This window comes from Dama dama, chromosome 33 (assembly GCF_033118175.1).
Source record: "Dama dama isolate Ldn47 chromosome 33, ASM3311817v1, whole genome shotgun sequence".
In the NCBI taxonomy this organism is placed as follows: domain Eukaryota; kingdom Metazoa; phylum Chordata; class Mammalia; order Artiodactyla; family Cervidae; genus Dama; species Dama dama.
The window spans coordinates 4,888,180-4,910,193 of NC_083713.1; the positions used below are offsets into that span (position 1 = coordinate 4,888,180).

A 22,014-nucleotide genomic window follows, 5' to 3' on the forward strand; every position below is an offset into this window, starting at 1 on the left:
CCTCCCGCGCCCCGAGCGCCACCCTGGGCTTCTGTGCGCGCGGCCGGTTAGGAACCGCGACCGCTGAGACCACTAGCGAGGAGGCGCTCCGGGCGGAGCTGGGAGCACGCCGGATCGCCCGGCCCCACCCCCTGCCCCGCCCACGCCGGTGCCGGGCGGCTGGGCTGGGGCCGGGGGGAGCTCGGCGCGCGCGGCTAGCGAGAAGCCGGGGCTGGAGAGTGCGGCGGCTCCGCCCCTCTCCGGGCGCGCAGGCAGCCCCGCAGCCGTCCTATCGCGGCGGGATCTCGGGGCGCGCGGGGCCGAGAGGCCGGGCGCCATGGCCCGGGCCCCGCAGTCCCGGCGCCGCCCCGCGCCGCCCGGGAGCGTCCTGCGCGCCGTCCTGCGCTGCAACCTGCCCCCCGGCGCCCAGCGCGTGGTCGTCTTCGCCGTCCTGGCACTGCTTGTGCTCATCAACGTCGTGCTGATATTTCTGCTGGCCTTCCGCTGACCGCCGGGGTGAGTGGCGCCGGTGCGCATCTTTCCTGCCGCCCCCAGCCCGCTGTGGCCAGCAGCCCGCGGTGCGGCCGGGGTAGCCCCGCACTGCCGGCCGCCGAGGGGAGGCCTCCGCCGCAAGCCCCGGCGCTAGGGCCCGTCTGTGTGTGTATCCCCTGGGGTGCGGCAGGGTGGGTGACTCAGGGACGCGGTAACACATGTGCCACGTCTGTCGCGCGCGTGTGTGTAAAATGGCGCGTCTGAGTGTGTAACTGAGGATGCGGATGCAGCTGTGGCCGCGGCTATCTGGTTGTCAGGGAACCTTGCACATGTGACCGCTGTGTGAGCAGATCTGGACATGCTTTTCTGGATGGGTTGAGATGTCTGAGGATGAGTGGTTTTCTCTGCTCCTGTTATCTGCAGTTGCTTTCACCATTTTAGGTCTTAAGTGGTCTCAGTCAGCATGCCCCCCACCAAAGGCACAGCCGCCCCCGCCCCCACCCTGCGCCTTGCAGGTGGGCATTCTGAACATCCCCACGCCCAGGATGCTTGCGCAGGGGGGCCGTGGGAGCCAAGCCCTGTTCCCAAGACTGTCGGAGTGGAATCCTCCAACAGCCGGCATGCGTGAGACAGTGAGGAGGTGGGGCAGGGTGGGGAGGATGACGGGTGATTATCAGGGGGCACTTTGAGGCAGAGCCTGGCTTTCCCAGGCCTGTCAAAATCTCAGAAGCCCAAAAAGGTATCCTGCCCCGTTCCTGGCTTGTCCTAGTCTTGAGGTTGACTCCCCCTCACTGGTACAGTCCCCCACCTCTCCCCACATAAAAACCTCACACCTCAGATGCAGCCTGTGCTCTCCATTACCAGGCCAAGGGTAAGCCCAGACCCTCGCTGCCGGGCCTGCCCAGGTTGAGTTTCGGCTTCAGTGCAGCTGCACTTCAGAGCAACAGGAAGGGCCCCCGTCCAGAAGCACGCCAGTGTTGGCTCTGGTGGCCGCTAGGCTGTCCTGGAGGTAGACTGCATCTTTGACCCCTTGGAGCTACATTTTGTGTTGGTGACATCACACAAATGGTTAATGGTGCTCATCTAAGCACCTCCCATTTGTGGATATACAGGGGAGCTTGGTGATCCAGCTCCCTGTAACTCTGAGCTGATGGGGACCAAGGCACAAGGGAAATGACGGAAGTTGCTCATGGGAACGGCCCAGCAAGGTGCTGGGACTCGAAAGTGACCACCATGGGCCTCTAGGCGACCGATCAGGATGAGTATGGAGTTGTCCATAAAGGTGTCAGGAATCCTGATCTCTCCAGGAAGCCATGCCTCTTTGCCCATAGCTGGAGCCCTTCCAGCTGAGCAGAAAACCACCTGTGGAGGAGCCGCACCTCTCTGCAAAGACTGGCAAGAGCAGGAAGCACTGGCCACTCAAGAGGGGCTTTTGTTTAGGGCTCATGTGAGGGAATATGGAGACAAGGAGAGATGCCTGACCTGGTTCCTCTGGTGGGAATAACCTGGAGTGTCTGCAGTACTTCCTCCCTGTGTGGGGACCAGTGTGTACAGTTTCTGTGACCTGAGGATAGACAGCATCCACCTGTCACTAGCAGGTTGTTCTGAGATCGGAGTGTAGCATCCCATTAGCCAGCCCATGAAAGTGCACTGGCAGACTTGCGCTGGGGGACTTGTAGGAACAGGGAGTCTCAGAACACTCACTTGTCCGGGATCAAATCTACAAAGCTTAATAAACAAGAAGCTTTGTTCCCTGCCAGATCCAAACTTTAGGTTACCTAAGCAGCTCCAGGGGTGAATCCTCCCCAGTCTCTGTAACTCTTCGCTCAAAGCATACAAATCTTCACCAGTAGCCTCCATCCTGATGGGCACAGTCACCCGTGGTCACTGTCCCTGCACAGGGATGTCCTCCTGCAGCCATGTCCACACTGGCTCACCCAAACCACCTTTGAGCCACTCTGCTTCCTCCTGGTCTGGGGCCAGACCCACCAAGACCTGGATGGCAGCCTGCTTGTGCTAACTGCCCAGGCTGAGGCCTGCTCCCAGGCTGCAGCTGGCCAGTTCCTCTTGTTTGGCCTCGCCAAGTCCACTTTTCTCATCCTGGCCACACTGCAGCCAGGAGGTTTTTCCCTGCAGGAAAGGACAAACCCATAGTAGGTCTTCTTAGCTGTATGAGTACAGTGGTGTCTTGAGGAGGTCTGTGACCCCCAGGATTCGCCCAGTGCTCTGAGCCCAGGGTCCCTGGGTGGACCACGGAAATGTGCAACCCGTGAAGAGCTGCTGCTATGAGAGTGGGTGTGCCTATAAGCTGTAGATTATTCTGAAAAGTGGTTTCACTGGGGTTTGGAACAGGCTTAAACCCCACCCACCAAAACATAAAGCACCTCACGGTAGTCTCTGAACATGCTTTCTCAGGCCCTACCCTGGAGGCAAGGCCCAGTTTGAATGGGCACCAGTACCTAAGCATCCCTCCCACCTCCCGCCCTGTCCCTTTGGGACACTGTGGAGACAGCAAGTGGAACTGAGGTGGAGACAGCCAGTCTTGCCAGTTCCTGTTTTGGTGGGAGGATTACCATGCACACCACCCTAGGAGCACCCAGAGAAGGCCCCCCAGTGGGCAGCAGCTCAGAAGAGGAAGCAGCACAGAGGGCCTGTCTGGTGATGCTCAGAGAGCCAGCCCAGGTCCGTGACAATGAGAGCCAACACTTGGTCCTACTAGTAGAGGGGCATGGACCTCACCTCCTGGGCAGCCCCAGTCCACTCCTCCTCCCGCCCAAAGCTCACAGAGCCGCTTGTCATTCACAGACCAGATACTGAACCCGCGTGACATGAAAGCAGGAGTCAGCCTGATCTCAGGTGGCCTCGGCCTGCAGTGGCTTGAAGCAGGGTTTCGGTTCCCTGCCAGAGACTGAGTTGGGTCACAACAGTTAGACCACTAGATCAGTGGTCGGTGACAAGGTCCTGGCCCTTCAGCGTTGCAGAACAGGTTTCCCACAAAGAGAGCAATGAGAGTAATGAAATAAGTGAAATGTGTGCTAGGAGGAAGGAGAGTCTAGTACGTGTGGGTAGACACACGGGCACAGTCAGTCACACCCTCATGGCAGTTGGAACCACTTTCACGGGGCATTTGTTCCAGGTCTCCTTTGGCCAGTCATTTTGATCTGCCTGGCTCTGAGTCTGTATCTGGTGTATATTGGGACCCTCCCATGTGCGTGCACATCTCACCGCAGAGGCCTATGGGTAGACTTAGCATCACTCCCCTTTTGACCTCCAAAGAGCTTTCCAGTCAGGAAGGTCTCCTTAACTTCAAGAATGAGAAATGTGTGGTATCTTATCTTTATATGGGCAGGGCTCAGCCTTCTCTCTTTGTCCTGCTGATGGATATTTTGGAGTTCTGTCCACAGGGAATAAAGTCCTAATTGCTCACCCTGGCGGGGGGGGGCAGGGGCGGTCTCCCTCCTGCCTCAAGCCCAGTGTGAAACAGAGCTCTGAGCACAAGGACCACCTGGGAGGGGAGCATCCCTCCTGATGTGATTTCTGATCATGTGGGAAAGAGGGACCACACCAGTTATTTCCACAGAGAGAAATCAATGTAGAGAATTATTCGGCAGGTATAAAGTAGCTGACTCAGTCACCACGTGCTCAAGAACAGCCCTGAGGGTTCTGTTACAGAGATGGCAGTTTTACGATGGAGCTTCATCTTTAGAGCTGGGGAATAAAGGGAAACGGCTGCAGTCATTAAGAGGGAGAATCCTGTGGGCTGGAGATCTAGAACTCTGAGGAGAGGTACTGCTCAGCTGGTGCCAGGGGTGCCATGAGACTGGTTCTGCAAGCGTTCAAAAAACTCTGCAGACCAGATCCAGCTACTGCAGTGGCTGGGCACTGCCAGACCCAGGGAAAGAGGCATTGCTGTTGGTCAGGAGGCTTCACAGGCACTGCGTGTCCACAAGAAGCCACTAGGAAGGAGCGAGGCCCCTCTCTCTGCAGCTCTGAGGTCCCCTCCAAGGCCACAGTAGGAGCCCCTGGTGGGGGGCAGGGAGTACAGCAGAGATGCAGCTGGCAGTGCCCTGGGCCAGCATCCCAGAGCGCAGCAGAGACACAGGGGGAGCGGAGAGCCAGCAGCTGAATCCTGGCCCAGTGGGGACAGGAGGAATGTGTGCCCTGTGCAGGGCAGGAGCAGCATGCTCACACTCAGATTTGATGGCTCCCCAGGATTCCAGTGATGAGTTCACTGCCAGTCTAGACAGTGCATATCTGGGCACATGCCCTGGGCACAGCCCCGTCCCCCTGAGGAGCCTGGGGGAGCCTCCATCAGTCCCCTCCTCTGTGAACAAGGCAAGATCCCCTTTCCAGGGTTGGGGGACAGAGGGCAGAAGGTAGGGGAGCACCTTTACCCCGACACGCCCTCCCCGGCTCTCTCCACAGCTCATTAGCGATGGCAGCGTGGTCTGTGCCGAAGCACTCTGGGACCATGTCACCATGGATGACCAGGAACTGGGCTTCAACGCTGGAGACGTCATCGAAGTGATGGATGCGACCAACAGAGAGTGGTGGTGGGGCCGCGTCGCAGATGGCGAGGGCTGGTTCCCAGCGAGCTTCGTGCGGGTATGGCTCGGCCCCGGCTTCTCTAGGCCTGAGAAGAGCCCACAGCTGGCTCGGAAACGCAAGCTTGAGTGTGCTCTGGGGTCTGAGGTGCTGGAGGTGGATGTCTCACCTGGACTGCAGGCTCAGGGCTGAGTGGGCGTCCCAGGAAGCCCAGCCTGGGAAGTGAGACCCAGCCTTCCTCCTGCGCCACCACTAACTGCACCTCAGCCCTGTCCTCTCTCCCGGAGTCCTCAGTGGCCAGAGAAGGATGGGTCAGAGACGATGGGCCCCTCTGGGGGCAGAGGGTCTGCATGTTAGAATACCACTGCCACAGGCAGCTGGGCCTCCCAGGGTTTCCAGAGTGCTGTGCAGACCATCTGCGCAGATCCTCTCAGTTCTGACTTTCACAGCAGTCCTGGACTCTGGGAGCTGTCACCACACCTAGGGAACTGAGACAAGGACAAGCTCAGTCTTTAACCCAGGAGATCACAGGGGGCAAACCCAGACCTAAGGCAGCCTTTGGTCTCCGGGGAGGAAACCCTGGTGCAGCCTCCAAAAGGCAGGCAGAGGGCAGTGGGGAGGGGAGGCTCCAGGCCCTGAGGTTCATTGCTTCTCTTGCCCCAGACCGCCTGGGTTAACAGCCCTCTCTGGCCCCTGAGCCTTTCCTAGTTATAGTCTCAGAGCCAGCAGGGCCACGCCACCGGTCCACTTGCTTCACAGCCCCCAGTAGGCCCAGTGTGAGCAGGTGCTGGTTCAGAACCCCTGTAGTGAGCATCTACACCGTTCTAATGGGAGCCGGGTGCCTTCGGCCCGCCATCCCCGTCCCTCTGGGCATTACTCGGGTGATGCGGGATCTTCCTGCCCTGTGCTGCTGTGAGTCCTCCGAGTGTCAGCTCCCTGCCGTCAGCGTGTGGGATGCTGGGCGCTGACCCCGGGGGGACTCTGACTGGCTGTGTCGCCTGCAGCTGCGGGTGAACCAGGACGAGCCTGCAGACGATGAGGCGCTGGGGCCTGGGCGCCGAGGGGCTGGGGATGGCGGGGACGCCGAGGCGCAGGGCAGCAGGGACCAGATGCGGACCAACGTCATCAACGAGATCCTCAGCACGGAGCGAGACTACATCAAGCACCTGCGGGACATCTGCGAGGTGAGGCTGGAGGCGGGCGGGCTGGCGGGGTGGGGGCCCAGAGGGGGGCCTGACCACTCGCACCCCCAGGGGTACCTCAGGCAGTGCCGCAAGCGGGCAGACATGTTCAGCGAGGAGCAGCTGCGCACCATCTTCGGGAACATCGAGGACATATACCGGTGCCAGAAGGCCTTTGTGAAGGCGCTGGAGCAGAAGTTCAACCGGGAGCGGCCGCACCTGAGCGAGCTGGGCGCCTGCTTCCTGGAACACGTGAGCACACTGGCCCCGGGCCCGGGCCCCTGCTCTGCCCATCTCTGCTGGGGGCTCGCCATACCCCACCGGCCCTGGCCCCAACTGCCCTCTCCCTTCTACTCTGTTTTAGAAGTGTCACCGCTTCTGGCGGTCAGTGTGGGGTGAGCCCCAAGGAAGAGAATGCTCCTTGGAGCAGGAGGGCCTCGGCTCTGGCCCTGAAAGGAACTGCCTGGGGCAGAGGCGGGCTGGGCACCCTAAGGATATTCCTAGCAAATTCTGGGCTTCCTCACACAGTAAGCACACTGGAATTTGGGTTGAAGTAATCCTTATTTCCACTCTAAACACCGGTTGAAATTTAGCCAAGGTTCACTGGACTGGTCTGGGCGATCTGGACTCATTCTTATCCCTCTCCTGTGGCAGTCACACGAGGCTGAGCAGATGCCTGGCCCAGCCCATCAGGGACGACCCGTGCTCCTTTCTGGCTACCAGCGGTTCGGGTGGGGACGCCCTGCCCCCTCTTGCCAGTGGCGGGTGGAGAGCTGAGGAGGGAGACCTCAGGAGCCGGTGGTGTGTCTGGGCACCTGAGCAGCTGTGGGATTTGGGTCCATTTATCAACAGACAGAGTTGTGACGGGGAAATGGGAACTAGGGCAGGTCTAACAAGGCATGCTGTCAGCATTACCCAGTGTGACCATCACGGCGGCCTGTCAGACAGCCAGCTGCTGCCTAAGTTCATGAAGTCCTAGGCTGCTGAATGCCAGACCTGGTCTCCGTCTGGCTCCAGGTAGATGAAAGATACACACAGGGAGTCTCCCGTACGACACACACGCAACACGGATATGTCTGTATCGCGTGGTACTGAAAAAGGAAGACAGTGGCTGTCTTCAGATGTGAAGCCAGAGCTTTGTCAGGAGGAAGCAAAACACTGGGCTGAGAAGAAAGACAGCCTGGGAGGCACAGACATTGGCCCTGGCACCCATTTCATCTCAATCTCCCTCTCTCTCCTTTTTGGCCTTTCTTATTAGTATCATTGATTTCACCCCAGAACCTGGCATACCGTCAGAATATCTGCTGAGAGCCCAGGAGAGAAAGCCAGGTGGCAACAGGCACGTCTGTACCTGAGTTTTCTGGGGTCTTTCATGTCCTTGGGCATGATTCTGCATAGCTTGTGCCCAAAGAAGCAGGTAGACAGAGCCTGAATCCCCTGCACTCTCTCCCACCCCTTTCCCAACACTGCCCATGGCCTGGGGGAGCAGGAGACTGTCTTCTCACCCTGAGCTGTGCCTGCAGCAAGCAGACTTCCAGATCTACTCAGAGTACTGCAACAACCACCCCAATGCCTGCGTGGAGCTCTCACGCCTCGCCAAGCTCAGCAAGTATGTGTACTTCTTCGAGGCCTGCCGGCTGCTACAGAAGATGATTGACATCTCCCTGGATGGCTTCCTGCTGACGCCCGTGCAGAAGATCTGCAAGTACCCTCTGCAACTGGCAGAGCTGCTCAAGTACACGCACCCCCAGCACAGGTAGGAGGGTGCTGGGGGAGAGGGGTGGCTCTTCAAGCCTTGGGTCAGCCCATTTGTTGAGGCTCGTAGTGTGCTGGGCAATGCTGCAGGCATCAGGGCAACAGCACAAGCTTAAAATGTACAACAATCCCTGCCTTCATAAGCTATCCTTGAAGTGAAGGAAGAGGGCATGAATAGGGTATGAAGTTCTGCTCTGTGCCTCGTTTATGGAGAAGATGGGTGTGTGCCCATGACAAGTGTAGAAGTGGCCCAGGGGCACAGCCCTAGAGGGAAGCAGCTCCACAGGGGCTCCAGCATGTTCCCAGCCCCTCTGCTCTCGATCCAGTAAGCCCTCTGCTGTCTCTGTCTGGCCCCAGGGATTTCAAGGATGTGGAAGCTGCCTTACATGCCATGAAGAATGTGGCCCAGCTCATCAATGAACGGAAACGGAGACTTGAAAACATCGACAAGATTGCTCAGTGGCAAAGCTCTATAGAGGACTGGGAGGTGAGGATCCCATACCTCAGAAAATACCAAAGGGGCTTGGCCCTGGCATTAAAACCATGCTTGCCCCTGAGAAATCGTAAGAGGGAGCTGAAGCAGAGAGCCACGCTCCTGGGAACCAGCAAACAAGCTGGTGTCAGGAGTGAGAAGTGGGCCTCTGCTGGGCCAGCCGGGCCCGTCTCCAAGGACCAAGCCTCAGGAGCTGCTCCCAGAGGAGGCTTGCTGGCCTCCTTCCTGTTGAAGAGCTCAGGACACGTGTAGTATGCCACATGCTCCTCCCAGGGTGCAACCAACCAGCCTCCAGGGACAGGCTGGGCCCCCAAGTTTGAGTTAACTACTGGGGTTCTCAACAGAAGTGATCAGGTTTGCCACAGCATGACCAGAAACTGATTACCACCGGTCGGAGCCTCTCAGTTCTGTTTTCCTGGCATACACAATCCCCTCATGTGGGCCAGTCTCACCTTTTAGGGCAGCATGGAGGCCTGAACTAGTGATGACGTTCCTGGCCTGTGCTCTCCACTCTCACTCACCAGCCAAAACATCTATGGAAAAACAGATTCATGGGCCCCACCCTACAAATACGGAATTAGAATCCCTGGGAGTGGGGCTGAGTGCTATGGTTTATGTTTTGTTTTCAGTGTTTGAGTTTTGCTTTCCTGATGATGGGTTCTGAGGCCCAGCGCTGGCTAAGGGTCCCCACAAACTCACTTATCCCAAACTGCACGGCTGCCAACAACACCTGGCCTGTGATTTGCATTTTCCTGGAGGAACGAGACATGGTGCAGCTTCATCTGAAATTGTAATGTCTGATGATGGGACTGCAGGTACACTGAGCTGGAAGAAGGCCCCCTTAGCCTCTTTTAAAAGACTGGCCTTGGAAGTGACTTTCAGCCAAGTTTAACTATTCTCTAAGAGCAGCGCTGTCCAATCAGAGTGCCATGTAAATCACAATAGGGAATTTTATATGTGCAAGTGGCGTAGTTGGTAAAGAATATGCTTGCCAGTGCAGGAGACACAAGAGATATGGGTTCAATCCCTGGGTTGGGAAGATCCCCTGGAGGAGGAAGTGGCAACCCACTCCAGTATTCTTGCCTGGAAAATTCCATGGACAGAGGAGCCTGGTGGTCTATGGTCTATGGGGTCGCAAAGAGTCAGACATGACTGAGAGCTGGTGCGCACATACAGCCATCTTAAAAGTGAAAAAAAAAAAAAAAAACACACAGGTGAAACGAACTTTAACAATGTTTTGTTTAACTCAACATATCTAAAATATCAAGTCAACATATAATCAACATATAAAATGTCATTGGTGAAATAGCCACAGTCTTTATTTCATATTAAGTCTTTGAAATCAGATTATCTTTTACTGTGACATCTCAGTAGGGACCAGCCACAATGCAAATATGCCACTGGCTGCTGTAGGGCCTCACTTAGCAGAGACAAAAACTTATAGGCCACAGCACCTTTTTATAGGCCAAACCACCACCCCCCACCCCACCCCCCGCAACTTCCTTGGGCTTTAAGAGCAACCCCTCTGGTCTGCTGCAGGCCCTGGCCCAGTGGGGGCCACAGCAGACAAGACCGACAGTGACCACACCAACTCAGCAAGAGGCAGGACGCAGAGCCCAGCAGAGCCTTGCTCTAAGCCCCAGGATGGGGGCACTCAGCTCACGGCTCCCCTTGGGTTCCCCAGGGGGAAGATCTCCTGGTCAGGAGCTCGGAACTCATCCACTCGGGGGAGCTGACCCGTGTCACACAGCCACAAGCCAAGAGCCAGCAGAGAATGTTTTTTCTCTTTGACCACCAACTCATCTACTGTAAGAAGGTACCAGAGTCACTCTCCCCTGCTGGATGGGCCTGTTAGGAGCAGCTGTGGAGGGAGTGAGGCTGAGGGCTGGAAGCAGCTGCCCCAAGAAAACGAGCTGCGCACACACAATTCCTCTCTGCCCGGGGCCCTGTGTACAGGAGGCCCTTCGCTGGTCAGGCCCTTTGGGCCAAAGTCGGGGGTGGGCGGTCTCTACAGAGGGAGCCCAGTGCCCCAAGGACCAGAGGGTGACCCTCACAGTCTGACTGGTGCCCAGTGCTGGTAAGAACACCCTCCTTGCTGATAATGCCCTGTTTGGGCCTCAAGCCAACTCTTCTCTCCCTGCGAAGCTCAGCTTCCCCTCCCCAACCCTGGGATCTTCTGTTCCAGCTGCCTCCAGGCCTCCTCTTTGTTTTTTCATTTATTTTTATCAGTTGGACGCCAATCACTTCACAACACTGCAGTGGGTTTTGTCATACATTGACATTCCCCATCCCGATCCCCCCTCCCACCTCCCTCTCCACCCGATTCCTCTGGGTCTTCCCAGCGCACCAGGCCCGAGCACTTGTCTCATGCATCCAACCTGGGCTGGCGATCTGTTTCACCCTAGATAGTATACTTGTTTCAATGCTGTTCTCTCTGAACATTCCACCCTCGCCTTCTCCCAGAGTCCAAAAGTCTGTTCTGTACATCTGTGTCTCTTTTTCTGTTTTGCATATAGGGTTATCATTACCATCTTTCTAAATTCCATATATATGTGTTAGTATGCTGTAATGTTCTTTATCTTTCTGGCTTACTTCACTCTGTATAATGGGCTCCAGTTTCATCCACCTCATTAGAACTGATTCAAATGTATTCTTTTTAATGGCTGAGTAATATTCCATTGTGTATATGTACCACAGCTTCCTTATCCATTCGTCTGCTGATGGGCATCTAGGTTGCTTCCATCTCCTGGCTATTATAAACAGTCAGGCCTCCTCTTTGCTGCTGGTTTCTACTCCCTCTTGAAAATGGGCCCAAGTGGCCGGGCAGCCTCCCGAGTGCTGGCCCTGGCCCAGTCCTGGCAGACTGCTGCTTTTCTCTGTTGCGCAGGGTGGGTCCTGCCTGCTGTCCGTAACCACGGTTGCGCCCCCTGTGAGACTGAGTGTTCAGAGACCCCCAAGCCACTGAGTAACTGTCAACTGAAACAGCGGCTCCTAGCCATGGTTTCAGCACGTGGTTGTGGGCCGAGCCAAGCTTATTGTCTCTCCTGAAAGAACTTTCTGCCGGGGAGGTGGGTGATAGCCCACCGGCCCTTCCAGTCTCAAGGCAGAAAATGAGGCAGGGCCTTAGATGTGCTCAGGAGAGTGGTTTAGGCCAAGAGGCTGGGCAAGTACGCGGGCCAGGGGCTCACAGTGTCTCTGGCAGGACCTTCTCCGCCGGGATGTGCTCTACTATAAGGGCCGAGTGGACATGGACAGCCTGGAGGTGGTGGACTTGGAGGACGGGAAGGATCGAGAGCTCCACGTGAGCGTCAGGAACGCCTTCCGGCTGCGCTGTGGGCCCTCGGGGGAGAGCCACCTGCTGTGTGCCAAGAAGCCCGAGCAGAAGCAGCGCTGGCTCAAGGCCTTTGCCAGGGAGCGGGAGCAGGTGCGGCTGGACCAAGAGACAGGTGCGAGACCCCACTCAGCCTTGCTCCACTTGAGGGCCCACCCGGCGCTTTTTGCATCCTGGGTGCAGGGAAGTCGACATGACCTTGCAACTGTGAGGCAGGTCTCACACCGGAATACCTCAGGGTTTGTGAGGTTCTGGGACATGTCTTGGTTGCGACCCTCGGTGTGGGTCTGCATGCCTGCTGAGGGTCGCTCCAACATGCTCACATGCACACACTCTAGAGGGCAGGGCCTCTGCTCAGCTGGAGTGGGAGGGGGACACTGGCCTCCAGAAGCCTCCCCCTACCCCACATGAGCACGCCATCCCCCCACTGCATTCCCCTCCTGTCCTTGGTCCTCCGGCCATCACAGCAGGCAGTGACCAGGTGAGTCCTTGATATGGCCAAGAGCCTCCCCTAGAGTGCCAAGAAAGGACAGTAGCCACCAGCCACATTGGTGAGTGGATCAGGCTGAGTCATGGGGGAGGGCAAGGGAGGCCCCCAGAGGAGCTCCTCAGAGCATTTCCTCTGCCTGGGTGGACAAAGCAGGCAGATTGGTGAGTCCGTGCGGCCTGCTGGGCCCCCAGGCACTGTGGGCAGGGCAGGGCACACACCAATTGTGCTGGTGCCAGAACAAGAGGACCATGGGCAGGCGAGATGGGAAGGCGGTTGTGTTCTCACTGGGAAGCATGTGTCTCATTTGTGGCCCCCTCCCAGGCTTCTCCATTACCCAGCTGCAGAGGAAGCAGGCCATGCTGAACGCCAGCAAGCAGCAGGCTATCGGGAAGCCCAAAGGTAAGCGGGTGATGGTTCTACCTCCACCCACAGCAGCTCAGCCCAAAGCAGGGCCAGCACCTGGGTCTTCAGAGGTGCCCACTGCCCTTTACAGGTGGGTGTTCCCAAGTTGGTTGAGGGACCACCGATGAGGAAGCCTGCAGTGTAGGTACTTGGTGGACGCTCCTGCTCGCCATCCCCTCAGACCCTTGGAAGCAGCACCATCAGAGCCGGTGCTTTCCAAGGCAGGATTGCTTCCTGGCAGCCAGCCTCGCCAAGGAGCTGACAGCCCGTTCCCACAGACATCACCATGAGAGCAGCTCCACACCCCACACCTTCCAGTCCACTCTGGTTACCCCCCTGCAGGCCACGGAGGGCCGCCCAGGCCCTTGGATGTGGACAACCCCAGGGGAAGCAAAGGGGGATGTCTGAAGCAGCCTGGGGATGGCCCATTCCACCCCTGCAGGCTCTGCCCTGTATCGCCTCACTCCTAAGGCACCTCTGACCCCGACTCTTCCCCTGCCAGCCCTCGGCCGACCCTACTACCTGACACGCCAGAAGCACCCGGCCCTCCCCACCAGCCTGCCTCAGCAACAGGTCCTGGCGCTGGCAGAGCCCAAGCGAAAGCCATCCACCTTCTGGCACAGCATCAGCCGGCTGGCACCCTTCCGCAAGTGAGCCCGTGCCCCATCAGTGGCACCATCTGGACCTGCCTGGCCAGGGGGCCTGCAGCTCTTCCTGCCCGAGGCTCACCGCATCCGGCCCTCTGTCCATTCTGCAAACTGCAAGTGAGCAGGGCTGAGTGTGGGATCCGCTCAGAACCGCCCACAGGCTGGCGCGTGTGAGAATGGCCGCTGTGGACCCTCTTCTCTGCACATCTGATCATCCCTCCTGCTCCTGTTCTCTCTGGGCAGGAGCCCACCTCTGCCTTCATCACCTGCAGAGCCAGGCTATGTACCTCTCTGCCCTCCCGTTCTCTTCACAGGCCCCCAGCTGGTGGGCCAGGCAGCCTGCATCCCTGGTAGGTAGGAACCAGGAATTCTGGGCACAAAAGCATCTGGCCCAGAGCCCACCTATTACTTCCTCCCAGTCCCTCTGTAGACACTCCTGGCTGCTGGACACCCTGTCTTCACATGTGATGTGTTTGTTTATAGTGGAAAGAAAACAGAACCATAGTCAACTGAATACTTCTGTCAGGATTTGTAACCAGTCCACCTGCAGCTGTGGGGTGGTTCCAGTCTGGATTTTGTTGTTCAATTCCAACACTAGAGAACTGTTAGTGACATGGAAAGACTGCCTTACCCTGAGTGAGTGAGAAGCCATAAGGACTGAAGTCTGTGCCCAGCGCCCAGGACCGACCCACCCAGAAGCTGGTGGGCACGCAGGTTGGAGGGAAGCCCGCAGCCCGTGGAGGAGGGCCGCCCAAGAGTGTGGCTAGGGCCTGGCCTGGGGCAGAGCGCAGAGCCGCCCCTGTGGCCCCTGGGAATTCAGCAGCATGTACAGTCACTCTTGCACTATACCTTCTCCAAGCAGAAACCACATTTAATTTCATAAAGAAACCTGTGAAAAATAACCTGGCTGCCAGCCCTTGTTTTCTGTTGGTGTCTATCCATTTTCTCCTCCCTCCCCGTAACCACTGCACCTCCAGCCTCTCTTTAGACTACAGGAATCAGCCGGGCCACCAAGGCTTTGATGGAGAGCAGCTCAGTGTTCAGAGGCTCGGGGAAACTAGGAGCTGCCTCAGCACCTCTGTCCCCAGCTGCTTCTAGAGTCTGTTTAGCTGAAGTTATCAGCAGTGTGAGTTTGGGGGACAGGCAGTCCGTTACCTTTCTGGGTCTGAGCTTCCTCTTTGGGGAAGTGGGGAAGGATGTGTCTTCTTTCCAAGAGGGCTGAGGCCACAGGACCAGGAGAGGGTGGCTTCTCTCCCCTTCCCCACAGCCCGCCACCTTCACACTTGTACACACTGCCAAGGTCACTGGGGCTGAGCCTGAAACCCCTGGATTTTCTAAGGTGAGAGATGCTACACCACCTCCCATCCAGGCCAAGCCACCTGGAGGCAAACCCTATAAGGAAAAAGCATGAAAATCACAATATGCAACACAAGTCAATCTTTATTGAAAACTGCAGTATTAATACATAACAATTTACAGTAAACGTGCTTTTAAGAATTTTAAATCTGAGCTCATCTACTCATCAGATTGCATAAAAAATTAAAATAGTAAGAATTTACACATAATGGAATTGGCTCAGGATGGATGTTCCATTCCTTTGTATTGATTGACACCTTAGTTCAATGCAAAGGCGGGGGGTGCCTTTAACACTGGAAGACAATGCTGACTTAAGTTTTTAAAAAGTACTAAGAGAATGGTCTAAAAAAACAGTATTCAAAACTCATTAAAAAACAACAACAACAACCGTTTCCTAGTCAGTAACAGTGGCTCCCTTGGGTCTCTCTTGAGTGGCATCACAGCAACCCCCCAGGAACACAGGAGAGCTGGCCTTCTACTAACCACTGGTCTGCACGAGGACCTAGAGGAGACCAACAGGGCTCAAGAGGCCAAGGTCAGACCCTCATCATCTCTCACCACCTGCGTCCTGGAAGCACAGCCTTCCCGTGCTTACTGCAGGTTCCCTGCACAGGGGTGCCAGACTTTCCCGTCTCTGTCCCAAGTGACTGGAGGTTGGTCCTGGGGATTCAGGTAAGATTACAGCAGAGGTTTTCTGTTCTTCAAGTCAATAGGGTAGGGAAAGAGACAAATCCTCTGAAACATCAACTCTGCAACTTTCTACCTGAAAAAGATCAGACCTCCTCTGCAGCATGTCATCTGCAGGCTCCTTTCAGAAAGCTCAGGCTGAGTATTAAACAGCTCAGGAGAAAAAAACATGCCAACATTTGAAATGTGGTAGACAGGGAGTCATGCCGGCCGCCGTTCCCCTATGCCAACCATTCCCCTCTAAAGACACACCCCCTCCTTAGAAAGCACCAAGAGAAGAACCAGAAGCTGTCCCCGCCTCAAGCCCCACATCCTTAAGCCTGCCCTTGCATGGCCAGAGGATGTCAGACAGGTGTCCTGTCCTGTCTGGGAGATGCCCAGGCTGGCAAGAACTGGGGCGTCGAGCCGTTAGCTGCCAGATAGGGAGAAGGTGGCCCAACTGGTCACAGTAATACTGTTTCCATATGTCTGCCAAGTCCAGGTGAAGAAGTCTGGGTCTCCTTCTTAAACAGCAGGCCCCAACATGGATGCATCCAGGGTCAGCTGTGCTCTCACCACCCTCTGGCAGGACAGCACTGCGGGACGGGCACACCCCGAGCCCCCAGATCCTCTTCCTGTGTGTGAAGTGCCAACGCCAGCGGAGGGAGAAGCACTGCGAGCCCAGTCTGGGAGGGGGGCACACACCGACCAGGTTCCCAGCCCGAGGCTCAGGACCACCCTTGGCTCCTATAAACACTACATTTGCATAGCGCTCAAGAAACAAAGTCACGTGATGTAACTGGGAAGCCTAGTAACCAAACCAACAAAAATGTTCAGAGAACATGGAAGATCCTGAAGCGCCTCTGTGCTTGTTACCATGAGTGGCCCTGGCCCTGATGCTGGCCACACTCCTCAGAGAGAGCAAGCTGATGGGACCATCACTCATCAGAAAACATTCAGTCACCCGGCCCAGATCCAAACAAAAGAAACATATCTCCTTAACCTTAGAGAAGGGCTGTAAGACAAAATTTTAAAAAAATACCCATGGTGGTATCTGTTTACAGAATTAATTCCTTTACTCGCCTGTCTCAATTTCTAAAATAACTGTAATTTAGCTGAAAGACTCTCAAGAATGTCACATACGAAAAATGCAAAATTTCTCTGAATATACTATTGTGCTTAGGATATCAAATTATGCATTTTATAACAGAAGCTCTATTCCTTAATTTTACTGGAACTAAATGCTGCTAAAATTACAACATATGATAGTTTTGTTACTATTCATTATGTCCAGATTCTCACCTGCTAGACACACTCTACCTTTCATATTTGATAACTGATGCCCTGACAGTTTCAAAATTGAAAAGATTTCCACACATAGGTATTCCATAATGCAGAAACATTTGATGAAGTTTCCCAGCTCAACGTCACAAAAGGGAACTAAGATTTTTTAGAAATTAAAGGGGGCAAAGTATTTTTAAGTTGATGTAAATGCAGAGAAAACACAACCCACTCTTTTTTTTTTCTCTTAAAAACACCGCTTAATTCAGTGCTCATGAAAACACTCAGCCTGTGTGTCTCAGACAATCCTGAAGAAACAGCCTATGTAACTCCTTATAACTTCCTCCTGAATTCAAATGACTCTAACCCTTACAGGCAGAGTGTGTGTGTGTGTGTGTGTGTGTGTGTGTGTGTGTGTGTGTGTGTGTGTGTGTGTGTGTGTGTGTGTGTGTGTGTGTGTGTGTGTGTGTGTGAGAGAGAGAGAGAGAGAGAGAGAGAGAGAGAGAGAGAGAGAGAGAGAGAGAGAGAGAGAGACTGGGACTTTCAAAAAGTTATACAAAACTCACTTACTACACTAAACTGGGGAGACCCACTTCTCTGCTACTGGATCAGTTCTGCCCTGGAGCCATTAGAACATTACCAACCACCCACTAAACAAAGAGAATAACCAACAAAGAGTTGAAGTGGACATGGTGTGCCTGGGGTAAATAACTGCTGCACACACACACACACACACACACACACACACAAAGGTGGGTTAAGTGCTCTCCAATTTAAAGTACTTATCAGTAAACATACTATGTTACAGACAGTAGAAATAAATCTTCTGTTTACAATGATCCATGCAAAAATATTCCTAAACTTTTTATAAAATAAAACGTGAAAAAGAAAATTATGATGAATACTTACTATAGAAAATACGGTTACCAAAGGCTGGGCGGTCAGCTGTCCCACTCACCAACCAGGGCTGAATGCCAGCCCAGTGCCAGAGCCCTGACCAGCTGCCAGGGCCGTAAGAAGAGTTAAGGTCCCCTCCCAGCCACGCCCCACAGCACTCGAGACGACGACGGGGTGGGGCAGGGGCACCCCCACCCCCGGCAGGCTGCTGAAAGGCAACAGAGCCTTGCCACCCCCATCCCCTCTGAGGACAGACACACACAACCATCGATACGGGTTGGGCACATTTAAGCAAAAAAAAAAAAAAAAAAAAATCCTCTTGGCTTCTTATGTACAATATTCAGACTTTAAACACAAAATCCTTTCCATAATAACAGGCAAACCTATTCTGACTGGCAAACATATTTCAATGTAGCCTGGCCCTTTGCTGTCCACACTTGCTTTGTGCCAAGTATCCTCAGTCACAAGAAGAGATGGTCGAAGGGGCTCTCAGATGACAGGCCACAGTCACTCCCCTCACACCTCCCGTACCCATCTCCACAATCCCCTCCAAATGGTCTCAGGACAAGTCCCCATCAATTGGGGGGCCCGAAGACAGCTATAGCCCTGCCTCTCTACAAGAAACCATCAGTATCAAACTTTTGTTCCCTTTTAATAGTTCTTAAAATGTACAGCTTTCTTCGTAACACACAGTTGATATCTTTGCCCTTCTTTGTGGGAGGGAGAACAGCAATTCCTACATATGTTTTCAGGTTACTAAAACATTTCTCAGGGGAAAAAAAAAAATAGGAATAACTTTTCCTAAGCTAAATAAAGGAGAGGCCAATACCTCCTCCAACTGTGGCTGTTTCTCTTTCACATATCTTCCATCCCAGGAAAATAATTTAAGCTCTACATAGGACTTTTCCAATAAAGATATAGAAAACATCATATCCATCTGTAAGTGATTTGTAACAAAAATTTAGATAGCATTTAGAGAAAACTGTTTTGCTGTTATATCACCTACTGTACTGGCACCCTACTCTAATCTTTCATGGTAATCCCTAAGAACACCCACATCACACAGACCCCACAAGCCTAAATGGAAAGAAAGCCATTCACCTGACTGCACCCCAAGCAGTGTTGGGCCTCCCCACACTATCCCCGCGCCTGCAACTCTCTCTCACTGTGGTCAGTGTGAAAGGAACAGATGGCTGGAAAGTCGAAGTCCACGTATCCAACTGGCAACCCACATCAACCCCAAAAGGCTGAAGAATCATCGAAGAGATCTCAGATGCTCTATGAAGAAATTCACTTTAACACTTATAACTTTAAGACTTTGCATACATTACAACAGTGCATTAGTGATACAAGTTGTAAAATACTTTTCCATTCCTTTGGATTTTGCATATGATGGTTCTGCATCAGTCACTGCAGGTAGATTGAGCAAGCTTTGTTTTTGTGTTTTGTTTTTTTTTAACATGCATTCAACTACATATGATTCAGAATAGATTAATACTCCCTTTTATCGTTACAGTTAGCTAAAAAGTTGCCTGTCAGCCCACCAAACAGGATTTGCTGTAAGACGAACCCAAAGAGTCAGCTGGAGACTGAGGGCGCTGGGGCCTGCTGGGCTGGCTGCAGCAGTGTTTAGCTAAGTGTCGAGAGCATTACGAAGAAAGTCCTGGTTGGAGGCACAAGGCCTGCAGCACCAGCTGTGGGACCTCCATGATGTGACTGCACAGCTCCATCCACAAACCTGAGGGCGGGGAGAAAGACGGACACACAGTCACACACAGCTCCTCCAGCGCCACTGCTCTGAAAAGGAGCTGCTTCCACCAGAGGAGGAGGCAATCCACTAAGACAAGAACGGGCAGCAGCAAAGGAGGTGGCTGCCTGGCTTCTGAGAACTCCCAATTACAGCTGGGATCCTACTTCCGACAGGAGGTGGGCGGGAGACCAGAGCACAGCCCAGGTAAGGAACACAGTGCAGGGGTGCACAGCAAGAACTCAAATGGTTTCCTCTTCCTTCCTTTCTTTGTAGAGTCCCAATAAAGACGAAAAGTTAAACGTGGCATTGCCTATGAATCATTAGGTATCATTTTCCTTATCACTGCTTAAATTGTCATAGATCTCCCATTCTCCACTTTAAAAGAATGCACTTTAGTCACAAAGCTAGGCCTGGGCTTCATTGGTCACTTACGTTTGCAGGGTGATCACCACTGAGGGGGCACATAGCTGTAGGTGGGCGTTCCTGGGGCCCGATACGTGGGCACAGTGACAGGGTGGGGAGCAACAGGAGTTGGAGAGTGGGCAGTCAGCAGGGTACCTAGAGGGAAGAGCAAGCATCTCAGTGGAGGGCAGCACTCCCCTTGCCCCAGTACCCCCAACAAAGAGCACTCCTGCCCGACCCTCGTGGCAAGGAGAGAGGCAGATAGGAAGGGGGATGGCCGTGACCCATAGCGCTCTCAGAAATCCTGATCATACACAAGTCAAGGCTGTATAAACAGCAAGCTCACACTGACGGCACGTTTGCAGAAGCCTCTGTGCCTCCCCTTCACATAAACATACTGAATTATTTCTGCAGATGATAAAAACAAAACTATTATTTAGTCTTAAAAAGGAAGGAGATTTGTCACATCCTACAATATGGATGAACCTTGAGGACATTATGCTCACTGAAATAAACCAGTCACAAAAGACAAACACTGCCTGAGTCCACTTATATGAGGTCCCTAGTGGAGTCAGATGGATGGTACAGAAAGGAGAACGGTGGTTGCCAGGGTCTGGAACAGAGAGGAAAGGGAGAGGTGTTTGATTTATAGAGCTTCAGTTCTGCAAGATGAAAAGCTCCAGAGATGTGACACAACAGTGTGATAACACCACTGACCTCTACACTTGGAAATGGTTAAGATGGTAATAAACAACTGGGAAGAAGGGAGGGAAGCAGGGAGATTTCCCAACTGTGCAAGCTTCTGAGTACCTTAAGCTAAGCTTATTTTCCCTATAAATAGAGAAAACTCAGCAGCTATCTGTGTCCACTTATAGCCAAGCACCACCTGAAACCTCACAGCCTCACCTGGCAGCTGCTCAGCCCCCTGCTCCCTGCGTGCACCCACACCAGGGCCTGCCGACCCCTCCCTCCATGTGCCTAAACACTTAGTTTCTATCTGTGCCAGACTCTCCTTGGCCTCTGGGGTAAGTGTGGGAAAACCAAATAAAATAAGAGACTCTGAGCAGAAACACACATGGTATCCCGAACCACCTTCCTCTCTGACATTTTCCTTATGCTCAAGTAAAGTCTACAAAACAAAGAGGAAACCATGTATTTCTTTAAAAATCGCAGCCATGGGCAATCCAGTGTGCTGTGTGTACCTGGCCCCCCTGCACAGGTAACTTACATTCCCACAGGAGGTGACTTCACTCCTAGACATTTAACCAAGCCCTCAAATGCTCCAAGGTTCCATGGAGATAGGTCGGTCCAAGCCATGGATCTCTTCTCTCTTTGGTTTATTTTCCTGACCTAGAAGAAGCCTTGGAAATAGTCTACGTGTATGCCAAAGGATTTCTATAAGCAGCTCTCAGCTCTGTGAACACAAGACTGGCTTTCTGCAATTCATGAGAACATCCCCATTAAGACAACCTGGCCTGCACTGGTAACCCACACCAAAGGGAAGGACCAAGAGGGTCAGCCCCTCAGGTCACAGAATACCCCCCTTCTGCTCAAGCTTTAACGTGCTCACCACAGGGATCTGGCCACTCCTTGTCCCTACAGCCAGGTACCTCAGTTCATCAAATCTGGAGAGGGCTACCCAGTCATGTCTATGGAAAAGGTACTTGGCTCATGGTTCTAAACCCCACACTCAAACTCAACTGAAGGAGAAGGGAAAAGAAAGGAGAGGAAGTAAAGAAAAAGATAACATGCCATTTCCTCCCAAAGGATCAGATGTCCTTTCACACAACTCTAGCAATGAAAAGTCAAAGCCAAGGGTCAGAGTTCTGATGAACTCTCCCTTCCCCCAGCCCTCAGGCCATTGCAGAGGAAGCACCCCGGGACCAAGGACTCACCCGCTGACATGGCCATAGTGGTCCCCGCCACCATGCCCATGGTGACCCCGTTGCCTCTTGGCGGAGGGATGGGAGCAGGGTACACCGTTGCTGGCATGCCGTTGGGCTGCACCACTGTGGTGTGGTGGATGACGTGAGGGGGTGCTGCATACAGGGGCTGGGTGTAGTACGTGCCTTGCTGGGGAAAGAAGAGAGACAAATGTCACAGGGTCCCACACTCTGGGTCGGAGCCCCGAGGAGCCAATCCATCCCCACACACAGTGACCAGGAGACCCCTCATGACACCCGCAGCGCACCCCAGGCCTACCTGTGCATACGGGCTCTGCTGGGGGTAGGCACTTCGCACGGGGTACACGGCAGTCTGGTAAGGGTTGGGGGAGGAGGAGTACGGCGGCACTGCCCCGCTGGTGGGGGAACAGGACACTTTGTAAGGTGTGCCAGGAGTGTAACCT

The 22,014-nt window shown here is 54.1% G+C and overlaps 2 protein-coding genes across 3 annotated transcripts in view; one reads left to right on the forward strand and one right to left on the reverse strand.

Moving 5' to 3' along the window:
- Positions 1-370: 370 nt before the first annotated feature.
- ARHGEF4 (Rho guanine nucleotide exchange factor 4) lies at positions 371-14,179 on the forward strand. The gene is made up of 10 exons (XM_061135715.1): positions 371-495; positions 4,897-5,076; positions 6,021-6,200; positions 6,270-6,449; positions 7,721-7,953; positions 8,310-8,439; positions 10,130-10,261; positions 11,648-11,891; positions 12,588-12,665; positions 13,171-14,179. The coding sequence occupies exons 2-10, from the start codon at positions 4,951-4,953 to the stop codon at positions 13,320-13,322; spliced, it is 1,455 nt and encodes a 484-aa protein (XP_060991698.1). The 5' UTR covers positions 371-495; positions 4,897-4,950; the 3' UTR covers positions 13,323-14,179.
- A 558-nt stretch (positions 14,180-14,737) lies between these two features.
- FAM168B (family with sequence similarity 168 member B) overlaps positions 14,738-22,014 on the reverse strand; it is a 39,095-nt gene continuing 31,818 nt past the window's right edge. For both annotated transcript variants that reach the window (XM_061135607.1, XM_061135606.1), the window contains exons 4-7: positions 21,870-22,012; positions 21,563-21,740; positions 19,698-19,823; positions 14,738-19,253 (exon numbers count right to left, since the gene is read on the reverse strand). In XM_061135607.1, the coding sequence (XP_060991590.1) occupies positions 19,711-19,823; positions 21,563-21,740; positions 21,870-22,012 (434 nt within the window). In that variant the 3' untranslated portion in view covers positions 14,738-19,253; positions 19,698-19,710. The remainder of the gene's footprint in view (positions 19,254-19,697; positions 19,824-21,562; positions 21,741-21,869; positions 22,013-22,014) is intronic.